The sequence below is a fragment of the Crocodylus siamensis genome, chromosome 14, assembly GCF_052110815.1.
Source record: "Crocodylus siamensis isolate JL-2025a chromosome 14, ASM5211081v1, whole genome shotgun sequence".
NCBI lineage: Eukaryota > Metazoa > Chordata > Crocodylia > Crocodylidae > Crocodylus > Crocodylus siamensis.
In genome coordinates, this window is record NC_143408.1 from 23,494,570 (window position 1) to 23,510,906 (window position 16,337).

At 48.2% G+C, this 16,337-nt stretch overlaps 1 protein-coding gene across 2 annotated transcripts in view; it reads right to left on the reverse strand.

Annotated features, from left to right (window-relative positions):
* Window positions 1-16,337, reverse strand: part of LOC149853467 (tubulin-specific chaperone cofactor E-like protein) — an 84,722-nt gene that overhangs the window by 22,103 nt on the left and 46,282 nt on the right. For both annotated transcript variants that reach the window (XM_090027005.1, XM_090027004.1), the window contains 7 exons: window positions 15,285-15,450; window positions 11,857-12,269; window positions 10,894-11,464; window positions 8,525-9,117; window positions 5,348-5,921; window positions 1,483-2,093; window positions 96-657 (listed from right to left, as the gene is read on the reverse strand). In XM_090027005.1, coding sequence (XP_089883131.1) covers window positions 96-657; window positions 1,483-2,093; window positions 5,348-5,921; window positions 8,525-9,117; window positions 10,894-11,464; window positions 11,857-12,269; window positions 15,285-15,450 — 3,490 coding nt within the window. The remainder of the gene's footprint in view (window positions 1-95; window positions 658-1,482; window positions 2,094-5,347; window positions 5,922-8,524; window positions 9,118-10,893; window positions 11,465-11,856; window positions 12,270-15,284; window positions 15,451-16,337) is intronic.

Sequence of the window (16,337 nt, forward strand, 5' to 3'; positions counted from 1 at the left end):
CAAATGGGCATCGCTGCCTGGAAACCTGGCCCAGGAGAAGACAATCATCCAAGCAGATTACATGATAAAGGACAAAAGAAAAGGGCTCTGCTCACAGCATGAGGTGAAGTTCCTCCAGCCGGTGATGGCTATTCCCTGGGTCTGGCACGTGCTGGCATAGTTCTGCAGCCAACTGCAAGCAGTCTGTGTCGCTCCACCATCGATGCAGGTGTCAAGCAGGCAGTTCTTGTAGAAGAAGCCGGGGTGGACTTTACTGTGGCACTTGGCAAAGACTCCGCTTTTGCTTGGGATGAGGCTGCACAGTTGCTGGGGTTTCCAGAACCCTTCCACCTTCCCACATGCAGGACACCGGTCACCACAGCCCACCTGACAAAACGTGTCCCGCTTCACCCAGCTTTGACCAAACTCATAGATGGTGGTGGCCATCGTGCCACTAGCCATCTCCAGGTCATCATCAGGGTTGCCATTGTAGCGGCCACAGAGGCCGTACGTGCTGTTCTGGAGGCTTCGTGGGATGGTGACAGAGAGGAAGGTCTTCCAGTCATACACCACCTTCAGACCAAAATCAGTCTCCACCACAATGTGAAAACCAAAGGCAAAGATGTTCACTTTCCCTTGGCCCAGTTTCAAGGGCAGGTAAAGACGCTCATTGTTTATCTGAAAGGAAGCAGACGGAAAGATGTATACAGGTGAGCATTATTAACCTGCAAGGACAGAGGAGCATCATTTCTTGCGGGTTATGCTCTTCCACTATTGTGCATGGATTTAAATACAACACATCTGAAAAAGTAGTGCTACATCCCCTGCTAACTGCAACAACCACCACCACCTGGACACAGCCCTGGAGGAGCCAACGTTAGCAGCTGGGAGACAGGTTAGATCTGGTCCCAACACTTTCCACACTAGGGCTCCTCTTGTCACCACTGCAGTTTGTGACTGCGCGTGCCCCAGATTGAGCCATATAATGCAAACAGTTTGGAAATATCTGGATTCTGCTTTCTCCCTTCCACAAACAAGTCCCTCTGGGAAAAACAAGCCTCTAGAAGCGACAGCATGGAGAGCCCAGGCAAGTTCCAGCTGATCGAAGGAAACTTCTGGCTGGCCAGTCTGGACCCTCCGCCATCGCTTAGTGGAGCATCATCCTTCCTCACAGTACGAATGCAAATGGGTACTGGCATTTACACAACGAGGAAGGCACCAGAGCTGAAAATAGGAGGCCTCTGTGGAAGCAGAGATCAGTGGCAGCCCAGTGAAATGAATGTAGCAAAAGATGCTTAAGCACAAGAAATTCTGGAGAGGATCCAACTGGGATGCAGGTGCTGCAGCAAACCAGGGAGGGATAAAACTATGACTCAAGATCTACTAAAGCTTTACATTTCCCATCCAGCACCATAACTACCATTTACCCAAGCCTCTCCCCAGCCCTCAGATGGCCCACCCCAGCCTGCAGCCTTTGAGGCACCCCACAGTTAGGCCACTCACCAGCACTGTGTGTTTGTAGGCCCGTTGGATGATTATGTTATAATTGAAAACTTCCACTTCGACCAGTTTCAACCACAAAGCTAAGGATGGGTCACGGTCCTCATTCTTGGCTGTGACAGTGAATTTGGGAAAAGTATCTGACCTCTCCGATCGCTGCCTGGAGATGGTTGTGCACAAGACAAGCGGGCAGCTGCTTTGGAAGTCAAAAGCAAACCCATCAAAGGTCAAGTAATGGCTGTAGCCAGAAACAATGCAGGAGGCATCTGTGCGGGGGTGGCAGTAATAGAGGCCATTCTCCTCCAGGCAGTAGTCATCCTCCTTGCAGGGGATGTTCTCGCAGTACACGCTGTTGTCAGACCCGTTGCAGTAGCAGAAGGACTGGCAGTTGATGTCCATCCAGAAGGTCAGGTTGGTGGAGAGCTGATGCCCCTCAAAATTGCAGCCGCACTCACTCCTGGGGATGCATTCAGTCCCTCTGAGGGCAAAGCCTTCATCACACTGGCAGCCTTCCTCACAGCTGTCCATACAGACAGGGCCAATGGCGAGGGTTTCACAGGTCTCCGTGCAGATCATGCACTCCTCAAAGTGGCTGTTCTCAGGACACACGAGAGCTGGAGGCAACAAAACACACCCAGTGTCAATGGCTTCTTAGAGAGAAAGGCATCTCAGTCATCAGAGATGGGGATTCAGGACAGAGAGAAAGCAGGATGTAGGATTAGAAACAGACCCCAGATCACCCATGGGGGAAGGAAGGAGATGGTGGTGCAGGAACGCCCACCTCAGATACTGTTTCCTTCCCTGTTTTGGCCATCCTGATGCTTTCCTGTCCGTCCCTCATGCAGGAGTTTCCTCTCTGCCTGATCTCAGGATCCCATTCAAATTTACCCCTTTTTTTTTTTTGATTCTCTCTGTAAATATTCTCCACCTGGTCCCTCTGGGAGCGTCTATCCCCAATGCCACTGCTGACATTGTGCATAAATGAGTTCACTGACTGTCCATTTAAGGGTGCAGGCCCATAGCAAGATTATTCAGTGCTAAATTTACTCCACAGTAAGGAGCATATACATGACCAGATCCCAAGCTACCAGTAGCTGTCTGTAGCAGGAGCTATTACAATGCCTGGCATGGAAGCTGGTTTGCAATGAACAAAGTTACCCAAAATATCGACCAGGGGAGCAGACATACAGCTGGCATACCAGGATAACTTAGTTTGGTATAGCTACTCCTTGCTTCCTAGGGAGTAACAATGATTTATGAGCAAGGTTGGAAGAACTAGGGTGATTTACTCCGAAGAAGAGAAGACTGAGGTTGCGGCGGGGAGGGATTTGATAACAGTCTTCAAACACCTGCAGGGTGATTATAGTGGGGATAAAGGTAGCCTTTTTTTCTGTGGCTATAGGGGACAGGACTGGGAGCAATTAACTCAAGCAGAGGAAGTTTAGGTTGGAGATTAGAGGAACTTTCTGATTATAAGGGTGACAAAGCATTGGAACAAGCTCCCTAGAGAAGTTAGGGAATCTCCATCCCTAGAAATGCTCAAAAGCAGGTTGGACAGATGCTTAGCTGGGATGGTTTAGTCAGGAGGATCCTGCCTTGAGCAGGAGGCTGGACTAGTTGACCCTGTGAGGTCCTTTTCAGCCCTACTTTCCTATGATCCTATTTTCCTGGAAAGGTGAGACTTACATTCTTGTAAGGCTAATCAAATATCTGATCTGCTTTTACCCTGGAGCCAAGTCAAATTGCTTGAGACTAAGCGTGCGATGTGACCACAGTGTATACTGCAAGCAACACGCTTTTCTGGGTTCAGTGGCTTCTGTACATGCACATTACTGGTTCTCCCCTACCAGCACCATCCTTCATGTCTGTGCCCTTGCCCTGAACAACTCACCATCAAAACAGGTAAGACAAACAGTGGGCTGAAGTGAGAACAGAGGTAGAGACAAAAGAAATGACTATTCCCAGTGTCAGTAGCATGGCCAGGAACACAACCAGAAGCTCCCGACTCAGTCCAGAGCCTTAACTTCTATACCCCACCGCTTCTCCTGCCCTCCACCCTTCACATGCCTGTAAGCCCTGAGCTCAAGGGACCACAGCTAGTTCATCTCAGATTATGTACTTCAGCACCGTGGAGTTTTCACATTTGCTCCTGAATTATGAATGTTGTAACATCAATGGCAAGTTTATAGCAATAGCAAAAAACATGACTTATTCAAATTACCCTCTGTTGATGGCTTACAGTATTGTTAGAATCCATCTGCAATTCTGGAACGCTCATCTACAGTGTAATAAAACTCCTGATGTCTCTTGAAATGCCACCATGAAATCACTTAATTGGGAAACCTGTCTCTGCAGGCAAAGGAAATGCTTAAAAAAGACAACGAGCACAAAAGGAGACAGGTTTGTGTCTTCATGCTCAAACAAGATTACACCCTTAATTTGTCCAAGTCACCCATTCAATTGCCAACTCTTCAAGAAAAATATGAATATATTTTTACTGTTACAAGGGCCTGTATTTTGCTATGATGCTACCGGGGCCCAATCTGCGCCCTCAGCTGAGTAAAGGCCTGGTAAACAAGCTAGGAAATAACCCCATTTGCTCTTCGATCACCCAAACGCATGGCTTAGCACCGCTAGATAAGAGCGCGCGTCATGCATCACAGGTGTCTCGCGCCACTAAAGGCACGGATCGACTGGAGCCTGTTAAAAAGCAAAAGCAAAACTTGGTGAAGATGTTCTTTTTGCAAATCAGACTTCTGCTCCTGATCTGACACTGCAATGGTTGCAGGAGGTCCTGGGTGAAACATTTTGGCTTCTGTTGAGCAAGAGAGCTGACAAGGCAGTAGGAACTGTCCCTTCTGGGCTTTAAATTTCTTTTAGAAATCTTGTTTTCCCTGGAAGCAATTGCATAATGCCCACTGACTTCATTGGGACCAGGGTATTGCCTTATGAATTTATACTGGGCCCAGATAACATGGTGCTGGGTAACCCTACAAAACAATAGATATTTGTATTGTGATAGAGACTATGAACCCCAATCATAAAGCATGACCCCACCATGCTATGCCCTGCTGTGTCCTTTGCACATAAAACAAAGAGGCAGCTGCTGCTCCCAAAACCGTATCATTTTGCAAGAGAAATTTCATTTGGCTCAAAAAGCCACTTTTGTCCCCCTTCTCCAAAAAAAAGTCACATGGGGCCATATTAAGATCACCTAAGCCTCATCTCCTGCAAAGAACGTGACTAGCTTTACATTTTATGTGGGGAGCACAGGGGTTGAGCAGATAAGGGGTGTCTCACTTAACCTCCACAGGCAGGAGTTTGAGCCTTAACCCAGCCTCAGACCAAAATGTGAGTCTGTTTGGCCCAGATATAATGGTACCAGGTCATATGGACAGGGCTGTCACTCCCTTTCCTGGCTATGGAAACTGGTGCGCCTTAGATCAATAATCCTCTTGTGCTGAAGTCATGGGCCCTTGGTCTTGGTAAGCCATTATATTATGGGACCACCTCAAGCACTTTCCTCAAACTTGAGGCTGGAAGCACGGCCTTGTTGAGCAGCATCTCGGGACAGGAAAGGAGGAAGGGAAAAAAAAATCTATTTGCCTTCTACTAGGAAGAAGATGCTGAGTTTTCCAAAAAGGTCCCCAAACCAGTAGCATAACTAGGGCAGGGTGACCTGGTGCCAGCTTTGCAGGGTGGAAAAAATATCGTCTGCCTCTGCTGCACAAGTCACCACTGCCCCAGGTGACTTTCTGCTTCGTTATGCTTCTGGCCTGAACAATCAGAGTTCAACCCGCTGTCCTCACTCAGCCTCCCCTCCCAGTCAACCAAAAAACCAGTCAACCAAAGAACTTCCCCGACTTACGACAAAAACTGTAGCTCCTCCACTGGCCAATATCCACCCCTGCATTCTTGCAGGCGCCGGCGTAACGAGCCACCGAATCGCAGAGCTCCGACTGGTTTCCTCCACTCTGGCACAAGCGGAAGAGGCACGTTCGGTAGTAAGCCGACACGTTCACCACCCCGTGGCAGTCCAAGAAGGAGCTGTTGGTGGGGTCGTTGATGATCCCGCACTTGGAGCGGCTCCTGTAGTACTTGAGCAGCTCCGAGTCGTTGTTGCAGGCTTTGAGCAGGTCCCCGCATTCCCCATTACAGATCTCATCAAACGTGGTCCAGCTCTCCAAAAAGACGGCCAGGTTTTCGGTGCACTTGTTATTGGGGAGGCAGAACTCATCGCTGCTGTTCCCATTGAAGAAGCCGCACAACCCGCCTGTACAGTTGAAGTAGCTGGTCGAGAGGCGTATCTCCAGGATACCCATGTCGGAGTACTGTATAGTCAGGAGCCCTTCAGAGTCCACCACTGTGCCGTTTTTGCTACGGTAAATTTCCAGCTGGCCAGAAGGGTGGAAAAACGGCAGGTCCACTTCGTAGCCATTGACCTGCCAACAAAATTGCATCACATAATTGGATGTGCCCCTGTCTGGATGTGACTTCTGAAGACCAGGCACCTGCTGCCCACCCCCACCTCAGCCAGCAAGGTGGAAAAGCTCCTACTCTACACTAGGGAGAACATGAGGTTGCTTCCAAAACCCACCTCAAGTACAGGGTGAACAGCAGGCATTTGCACCAGGACTAAGCTATAATGGGTTCTTCCATCTGTGCTACACCTTCCACCAACCTGCACAAAGGTTTAGTACAGCCCATGGTCCACCAGTGGGACACGCACTGTAGTTTGATCTATGTTAACATCTCCCATTGCCCTCGTGAGATCAGAGCGGAAGAGTCAAAAGGAAAGCATGGGAGAGACTGTAGCTAGGACATAAGCTAATCTTACCAACCCTTGGTCTCTTCAAAACGTCACAGCTGCTACTACACAAAGATGCCCATTTGGAATTTCACATCCGGTTTACAAAAATCATCAGTTTGCTCTGTGTTTGTACAATGGGGTGCTGGCCTATGACTGGGCTCCTAAGCGCTAACTCAACTGTCATGATCAATAGCAGAGATCCTCTTTCAAGCAGAGTGGTGCAGCACTTAGACGGATCATCTAGAAAGGCTGTGCAATCTCTATTACCAGCTGTTCTTGAATGCTGGTTCAACCCACATTTGTGTAGGGTGGCTTGGACACATGATCCTGCTTTGAGCAGGTGGGGATGGGACTAGATAAACTCCTGAGATGCTTCTATCTCCATGTTTCTGTGATTCTAAGGGATAGATGTCTCTCCTCCTAGAGTGAAAAGCAACTCTCCATTAACAGTATACCTACCGCCTATGCCAACAAATGAGCAATTCTGAGTCCATCTAGCAGAGAGGGCTGGTGCCCATTACCCAGCAGGGCATGAAGCAGTGGGGAAGACTGCAAGCATGGTGAAAAAGTGCTGCACGCTGGCACGTATGAGAGCAACACTCAGTATTAGCACTGGCTGCTGGAAAAACCCATGGGTTTCAGTGGTAATAAAGAGGATTGCTGGCAGCCTCACGCCCTTATTCCCCTCACCTGCCTGCAGTATATGCATTTTTAAACAGCTATGGCTTGAAGTGCGGTTACAGCCAGGAGTGACTGTTTGTCAGCAACTCTGCAGCGGATTCCACAGGGGGTTGCTTTTCCCAGCCCTTTCTTGAAGCCAAGAGTTGCTTTTTCTAATGCCAGTGCCAGAGACTCGGGCTGGGATTCGATCAATCAAGCGGAGCCCTTTCTGCATCTAGCATCATCATTCACCACTAATAAATGTTTGGCAAATGGAGCTTAGCTGAGAATCTTAGCAATGGTTTTTGTTAATGATGCATGAGTCAGAGTAGCATCCTGCCTTCCCTCCTGCGGTGGGCCTTGTCTCAGCAGGACCAGGAGGAGCAAGATTTCACTTGCGAAAGTAAAGCGAGCAGATAAGACTTAATGACTTGCGGGGAGCTTGGGAAGAAGGCTCCTTGTTTTCTGGTGATGCTTTGCTGACTAGAACTACACTGCAACCAGGGGCTCTGCAGGCAACTGTATTTTAATTAAAAACCACAGACTTGCAGTACAGGCATTGTACATTTATTTCTTGCTACGTGCCCCTGGTCTTGGCATCCATTCCAAGCAAAGAGTCTCCACAGTCCAATAGCTCACAGCACCACCTTCCCCAAGCACCGAGCACAGGGCCTGGGTCCAACACTAATTAAATCCTGTTATTCCACACTTTAGCATGCCTGATTCGTTCACTCGGTGTCTATTTCCCACCCATCAACTGTGCTGGATGGAAGGGTAAAAGAACCAGGGGCTTCTGAGACAGTAGATGGTAGATGGTGATTTTTCAAAGGAGCTTTTGAGAATTAGGTTTGGCTCCTAAATTTCCACCTGTGTATGCTGGGACTAGTAGAGGTGCTCAGTAGGAAGAGCCAGGACACCTGGGTTCTTTTCCCAGCTGCGCGCCGTCGTTTCCTTGCAACAAAGAGCCATTGTGCCTTGGCTAATTGCAACACTTATTTCTGGCAGATCACGCTGCCTTTGGTAGGAACTCAGAGCTGGAAGGGGATTTCTGGGCCATCGAGTCTGGTCTCCTACATTAGTATGTATCTGAGAATCATTTACCTGGAGAATCCCAAGAGCCAACCACTCCAACCCCACTCACGTATCGCAGCGGCCGAGCGCACGACAAAACCCAAACCACCACCAGCCCCCTACAACAGGGCATGCTGCAGGGCACTGCTAATGTCTGCTACAGCAGAAAAATAGTTGGTCGATATACGCCCAGTGGATCTTAGGAAGAGGATCATGCAATTTATGCTACCAAGGAAAGCAAGTCCCTTTCCCGCTGCACGCTATTCTTGCCAATGAGCCTGGGAGAAAAAATCCGTCCTGCCAACTAGTGTGGCCCTGAACAGAAGATCAAGACCCTCTACCCCTGTCTCAGAGTGGGTGGTACAGCACCACGCTACCAGGAGCGCTGCAGCGCTCACAGATGCTCCACACACCGAGGCTGCGTACAAGCTTTGGCACACGCAAGTCCTGGTGCTTTCCTATTCTCTGCATGCAGTCGTGGCTGCCCCCTGACAGGAGCTTTACCTTGATGTCAGTCGGGCCGGCGCCTCCGATCTTGACCTCATGACTGGCCACCTGGATCCTCAAGGCTCGCAGCCCGGTAGGGGAGGCTTCAGGTTTCTTTTTGCTGATGTCGACTTCCAGGAACTCCAGTCTGTCGGGGCACGTCTTGAGCAGCGTGTAGGAGTGCTCCGGTGGGAACATGAACGCCACACCATCGAAGGTCTGCAGCACCTGGTTCTGGCTCACCAGGCACAAGGTCTCTCGTATGGGGTAACAGCCTTGGTAGCCGCTCTCAACGGTGCAGACCTCCCCTTCCTGGCATGTGGTGTTAAAGCATTTGATCTCCCCACCGTCTTCGCACGAGCACTGCACTGTGCAGTCCGAGGTGGCCCAGAAAGACTCCCCAGTGGCATAGTAGCGGCCAAAGACATCGCAGCCACACTTCTGGATGGGGACGCACTGGTTTGTGCTGAGAACGTAGCCTTCGTTGCACTCGCAGCCCTCAGTGCAGGGGGAGCTGCAGGCCAGAGGAGCGGTTAGATCCGAACATGTGGCCGGGCAGCTGCTGGTACAAACCGAATAGTGGCTGAACTCCGGACAGTGCACTGCTGTGGCTGGGGGAGAGAGGAGAGAGGCAGTGTTACAAAGGCACTCTGGGCCAGATCACTTGTGGGTGTAAATCAGCGGAGCAACACCCATGGTGCATCGTTTGCTTTTTGTCAACTTAAAAGTTGAGTTTCTGGGCCTGAAGCAGCTGGCTTCTAACCCTGCTTTCCAGGTAGCTGCTCCTGATTTACAGCAGTGTAGGATCTGAATCATGCCCTCCAAGCAGCCCAGTGTGTCCGCACTAGCTATCGCTTTTGGGTTCACACGTGCAGTGCTCCCATTTCAGTGGCACAGTATGACAGGCCTGTCCCACTCTTGCCAGCACAACCCCTACCTCCACTTTACCCTCTGTATAATGGAAGCAAGGGAAAATAAGGGGCGGAGAAGGAAACCAGAAACCTGGGAGAAGAGAAAGGGAACTATGGGTGGATCAGTCGTGCCAGTTACCCCATCAGCCCCAGTGTGCTGTGGGCTACAGACACTAGCATGCTCAAAGGAGCTATAAGGCTTGTACGCATCTTTGACTTTTCACTATGGGCTGATGCCCAAAATCTCCCCGAGAACGTCAAGCGGCCAGAAGCCTTTCAGGTGATGGCTGCTATCATCATTACCCATCTCCCAGCTCTTACTGCCACGTCACTTCACTAATTGGTGCCTCCTTACTGCAGTATGGATTATTGATATAGGAGAGAGAAGCAAGACAGTCGTCACCACACAGTATTGTCTAACAGGTAATATGCACATGCTGATGCTGACTAGTATTAAATATTATCCTTGCCATAGCGATTAATTATTTATTATTATTCTCGTCTTGCCAACCAACACCTCCTGACATACTCCATGATAATGAGCTTGGCGTGAATTCCTTCCTGCCAAGATTAGATTATCATTATTAATGAAGTATTATTATTCCCACCCTGTCCTATGGCTTTCACTGAGGCAGCTGGACCCAGAGGTAACTAAGCCCTGCACTGTAAGCAGGGACACTTGGGGTGGGTGGCAGTGAAAAAGGCACATCTACCCTGCCGTCCAGCTGGAAGGCAACCATCCCACCTCTACAGCATTGATTTGAGGCAGAAGAGCTGCAGTTCGCAGCCAGAAGCATTGTAACTAGCATCTTTCCTCCTGACAGGCCAGAAGGTAAGGGGCATATGCCCTTTCAATTTATAAATCATACTGCACCGATGTGATTATTCCTGCCCTGGGCTCTCAGCCAGTTAAGCTGTGCTATACCCAGGTAGGAAGCCCTGCCCTGAGCCCTCCCAAAGGGGAGCATGAGGCCCAATTTCTCTTCTCACCCACGTAGGTGTCAATTGGGAGCTCCCCCACATGAAACCGCTGAAATGCCCCCTGCATAAAACTGGTTCAGGGGAGCAAGCGGGTAGAGAGCGCTCCATTTATTCACGCAGCTGGCGCAGCAGGGACTGCCAGCAGTCATTTAAATTGGCCGGCTCCGTCTTGAATGCAGCCACAGTGCTCGGTTCAGTGGCCATGAACTTTGCAGAGCACGGCGAAGAGCTGCCTTCTGTTGTTCTGCACTCGCTGGCCTTGAGTTACTTCAAGCTACACCTTGGCCCCCTCGTACTGCGTTTCAGGACTGAAAAGAGGGACTGATCGGCTTTCACCTGCGCTCTGTCTGCCTCGGTCCTGCTTCGCCCTCCCCTACTCTTTCCTTTTCTTCTCTCCTGCACTGTTCCAACTTCGACAGGAGTTTCTTGAAGGCCCCTGAAACCACTTCCCACTTCACAAGGGGAGCCATTCAGCCTCCGTGCATACAGACTTACCACACCCTATCTGGGTTCTCCAGTCTCCCACCGGAATCCCAAGGGCTTGGCACACCAAGGCATAAGCCTGTATTGCTTGGCACAGGTTGGTGCCATTATCCCTGATGCTACAAAGGTCGTAAACGCAGCTGTGGACAAAGGCTGTGGGGTCTACAATGGCGCCGCATTCCCACAAAGGGCCGTTGGTCTTGTTGATGAAGCCACAGTACTCTGGGGAGAAGTAGAGGGACTCCATCACAGAATCGCAGAGGGTGCAGTTGTCCAAGCAGCCCGGGGTGCATTTCCAGTCCGGGTGGTATACCCGCCAGCTCTCCCCCAGGTCCAGCACCGACACAGCCGGCCTCCCGTCTGAGCGCAGGCTATCGTCCTGAGGATTCTTGTTGTAGTTCCCGCATAAGCCGCAGGTGGCATTAATGTAGGAACCTGGGATGGAGATGGAGGCATAATGCTGCCCATCAAAGGTCACTAAAAGGCCAAAATCAGTCTCCACCGCTGTTGACAAACCACTCTGGTAGATTTTAATTGCCCCCAGTTCCAAGGTGATGGGTAAGGACAGGAACAAGTCGTCTACCTGCAGGGGCAAAACCAGAGATTAGAATCAGGTAAAACCACAGGTTTGCTCTGCTGTGCGTGAGCACAGGGTCTCCATGAGAACCAGATTCAGGGAAAGATGCCCTTTGCCACGACAGAATCTAACCAGGATCCTGAATTTGGATCTGGAGATACCGACCCAGCTCCTCCAGAATTTGAGGAAGAACGATTGGTTTTTAAGAGTCTGTCTTGGGGGCTGTCTGACTTACAGCACCGTCTACCATGTACACTCACAAATCTGAAGAGCTCTGTCTGGCCATGATTCCAGATTAAGACATCAGGCCATATCCTCATCCTTACACGATCATATTAACCCTATTGTCTTCAGTGAAGCGACACCAATTTGCCATTTCTTTTCGGTGAAGCTCTTACCTTAACTTTCCCAAAGTTCCCTTTGGGGATAATAATCTTGTGAGTATAGACCTCCACTGCAATGTCCTTCACCCAGGAGACGGAGGAGCTGCCTCGGTTCTCATTCTTGGCCTCCACACTGAAGAATGGCAGGTTGGACCCTGACTGGCACTGTTTGGCAAGAAGGTAGGAGCAGGAACCCTGGAAGTGAAAGAGGAAGCCATCGAAGGTGTGGTAGTGTGGGTCTCCAAACACCACGCAGGTGCTGCTTTCCACGGGCACGCACTGGTAGAACTTGTCCTTCGGCTCACATGCTTCGTAGGGGCCGCAAGATATCTCCTGGCAGAAGATCTCATTGTTGAAGTCCAGGCAGCGACACTTGATGGTGCAGTTGGAGCTGTCCCAGAATATCTCCCCTTGACGGAGAAACTGGCCTAAGAAAAGCCCACACTGCATTACTTTTCAGAACACAAGACGAGTGATGTGAAAACAATCAAGGGGGGCAAAGTCATCTGTTCTTTCTAATCCAGATCCAACACTTGGACAAGTTTAATGGCCCACCAATGCAAGATCACCAGCTAAGCACTTTTGTAATAGTGCTTTGCATGTGACGTTAACGGTCTGCTTTACCTAGATCTAGAGCATTATGACACCAGCGCAGCAAAACATAAGAGGTATAGGTTTAATTTTGAAATCAATGGCACTACTCAGATGCTTCAAATTAAGTGTGTGCTTTAGTTCCTTGCTGAATCAGGTCCCTACGGAAATAACAAAACCAGATGGAGCTCCAAATTTTGGGAACTCTTCATGCTATATTTTGGATCTAGGAACCTTTATTGCTTGAAACTTAAGAGGTGCTTGGGCTGTTTTCTTCAGTGGGAAATTCTGTGTACAAAGTATGCATGCTTGGGTTGCTTTTTATAATATAGTGATTGCAGTTATGCTTTTTGATACCTGTAATTACTAAATTTGCACAGCTGCAAGGTGAACCAGACAGTAATTATGGCATACACACAATGTAGTCAGTGTACCCAAATTCTAAAAATACCTATGCTAATTATGTAACCAAAGAGACATCAATAAGCAATTCCATAAGATAGTTAGCCTTCCATTAGAAGAATTAGCAGTCATTCATTAACAACCAAATCTATAACGCTATAAACTAGGACTGGAATACAAAGTCTGACTAATGGTTTTCTAAGTGAATGGAGAAGGATGGATGGGAGAAAAGATGGATGAGAAAGGACTGAAGAATTTAGACTGGTAAACACATGTCTATGGGTCTATGTTCCCACCAGAGAATCTGCCACTGATCTTTCAATACTCTCTTCCTATTGATTTTTCCATCTGTTCATTTGCTCCATCTCTCTCTGATATTTTCTCTTTCCCCCAGAAAATACCCCCTAATCGTCACAAAACCCATTACGTGTCTTTGGAGTCAACCTGCTGTGACCAGGACACTGACAAATAAAACTGGGCAACACAAACCCTCTAAGGGTTAGTTTCTACAGCTTGAAAAATCTGGGTGACTCATTTTACAAATGGCAGGAAGTTGTTGGCTGGGATTTCCAGATCCGTCTAAGGAATAGAGAGAGATGTACTATTCTCATCAGTCTGAAGGGGAACCACCCTTTTGCAAATCTCAGCCTATGTTCCTGGAGCCAATGGTGCAAATGTGCTCAGTAATGGACCATGAACTATTCCAGGGGTACAGAGGCCTCTTGGTTTAGCCGGGCTTTTTCAACTCTAGTCCAGCACTGAATATAAAACAAGCTGCAGCTTTCAGCCCCAGTATACATCTTCAGTCCTTCACATTTCAGGTTTCTAGCAGCGAGTGTAAATTTTCTCTTGTTAAAAAGAATTCAGGAGCAATGGAGATGCCCTGGATGGTTTTATTTGTAAAGTGATAATGCAATAATCTCTATGCAGATGTGTCTCTCTGGTATCACAAGCGAGAGTTTCAGTCTCTTTATACCTACACGCTGTCAGTGACACATGGGCGTTCATCGCAGTTTGTGCAGGGCACTGAATTTATCCTATGCATAAATGCTGCAATCCATAATTCAGACGCAAGGGAAATGAAATGGGAATATTGTCTTTTTACAGTGATGGCAATTCCATCAGAACAGCCAGACATGCCTTTTTCTCTGCTGTTGTTAGCATCACAAATAACAGGCTGGAATAAAGGTAAGCAGATCTCAGCTGTGTCTGATCGCTTAAACCCATAGTTTCACAGGTTTGTAATGTTGGGGTGGTGGGAATGGAGGCTTTTAGTAACAGCTAGTTACTAAATAATCACAGAAGGATGGGAACAAGGCCAGCACAGACTAAGGTTTCCCATTGACATTAATGAGTTGCAGAAGTGTATGCAAGAGAAAAGAACAGACTCTCCCTTCTCTTTGGGTCTCTTTTCCACTTTTAAAAAACTCCATAGTTCGGCCTTATCTACACAGGGGAGTTGCCCCATTCATACTCATTGTTGGCTTGATCACTGGTATATCTGCAGCAATGCACATCTTTGGCATAGATAGGGAAACCTGCTGCTTTCACCTCCTTGAAACTGGCCTACTGTGCAAATTAGAGGCTTACAGTGGTTTAGGTAACTCACACCACTAAGGGATCGGTATCCTGGCTCCTCTGAGATCCATGGCAAAACTCCCACAGATCTCAGCCATGTTTGGATTTCATTCCTGGTGTGTGGCTGCCATCAGGTGGGACCAGACAGCCCAGGCGCAAGCAGACAGTCAATGGCTCAGACAGGACTAGACTCCAAGGCTAAGTACAGGCAGCCAAAATGCCCGAGGCTGAATAGATTCAATCTTCACAGGTTAGTCTAAACCGCATAGATTGAACTGATAAGCAAATGAGCGGGCATTCACTTTTGATTCTGGAAATGCAGCCACATGCCTGCAGTGGCCCAGGCCAGAAGCCGGGGGGCACTAGAGCACACCTCCCTGCTGGGCTGGAGCAGACAGCTTAGGCCAAGGCTCGCCCACCTTGTAAAGGATCCTGGGATGCTGAGGGACTGTGAGTTAACTTGAATATGGAGGGGATCTGGGACAGAAGTTCAATAAACCAATTTAACCTAAATCAGTCTGATACTGCATCCGACCAGGTTTATCTTAAACCAGTTTTGAAAGTGGTTTATGTGCACTAAACTTCTGTTGTGTTATAGATTTGAAAAGGTTTCCAATCACGTATACTGGTTGGTGTGTAATTTCTGTCCTTAGGCCAAGGCATTTGATTCCTAGTCCTACAATCGTGCTCATTCTTCATTTCAAAAGGCTGTCACTGATCTGAGCATTTACAATTCACCTGTACTATCATCCCCAAGAACATGGACCATACAGCAGGAAGCAACGGCAGGACATCCTACCATTAACTCTCAAACAAGATTCTTTTCCATTACCCCACATGGCAAACCTTAAAGAACTGAAAGAGCTATTTACCTCGCAGGCTGCAGCCATTGGCTGGGTCAATTTCTCGGCCATCTACTTTGAACACCCAGCGTCCAGGGACGTTTACATTGGTTGTGTCTTCAATGTTGACTATGTCTGGGGTTCTTGAACCAGGAATACTGAAATAATCGGTCATGTTTCCACCATTAAATCCTGCCTAAACCAAAGAAAGAGCAGATTTCACATAAAAGCACAAGCATAGATCCTCCCTGCGTGGCCTATTTCAGATTTTTTTTAGCATCGCTGCTATTCATAATCCTGAATTTGTCTCTTTTTGTTTTTCTTGCAATTGATTATCTCAGGTTTAGCTTCCCTCTCAATCATGATCATGTCAGATTCCCATGGCAGCTAGAGCAGCAGTCTGCAGTGAGAAGTCACATTAAGAAAACGTGTAATTGGAGCAGGCTGGAATTTATTAGCCTAAATGTTTTTCTTTGGAACAATAAGCGTCTTTTAAGTCCAAAGAAAACATTTTGTTTGTTGTTTGACAACCACCCCCGCCGCCCAAATTCAAAATGTTTTTGCTTTTCAAAAACAAGATTCAGTTCTTCAAAATCTGTTTCCAGGATTTTTAGATGTTTAAAATGACTTTTCTTGGGGGCTTCCGCACAAATGTGAACAATTTCCCCAAAAGCATATGCATACATGCACTTCCCACAAAAACCTGGCATTCTTCAATCAGCTGGCAATGTCATGCATGCTTTAGGGTGCCAAGTGTTTAACTTTTCCCATAAGGGTAAGTCACACTGCTTCCTCCTGTTCCTCATTTCATCGCCTTCCTCTTATTCATTCTGAAAAGGAGAATGAAGACCAGAGCCACAGGAGCAGCCAGATGAAGGATGTGACTAACCGGTCTATGGATCCTGCTTGTTCACCGGCAGAAACTGAACCCTTGAGTCTAGAAGCAGGAGCCTAGGGGACTTGCTCTAAGCCATAAGAGGAGCACAAAAGCCATCACAGGTCCATATGAGCTCTATCTCCGCTAGAGTTTATGGTATTTCCCTGCCTGAACAAGAGCGGTGCTCCTGAAGATGCAATGAAGTC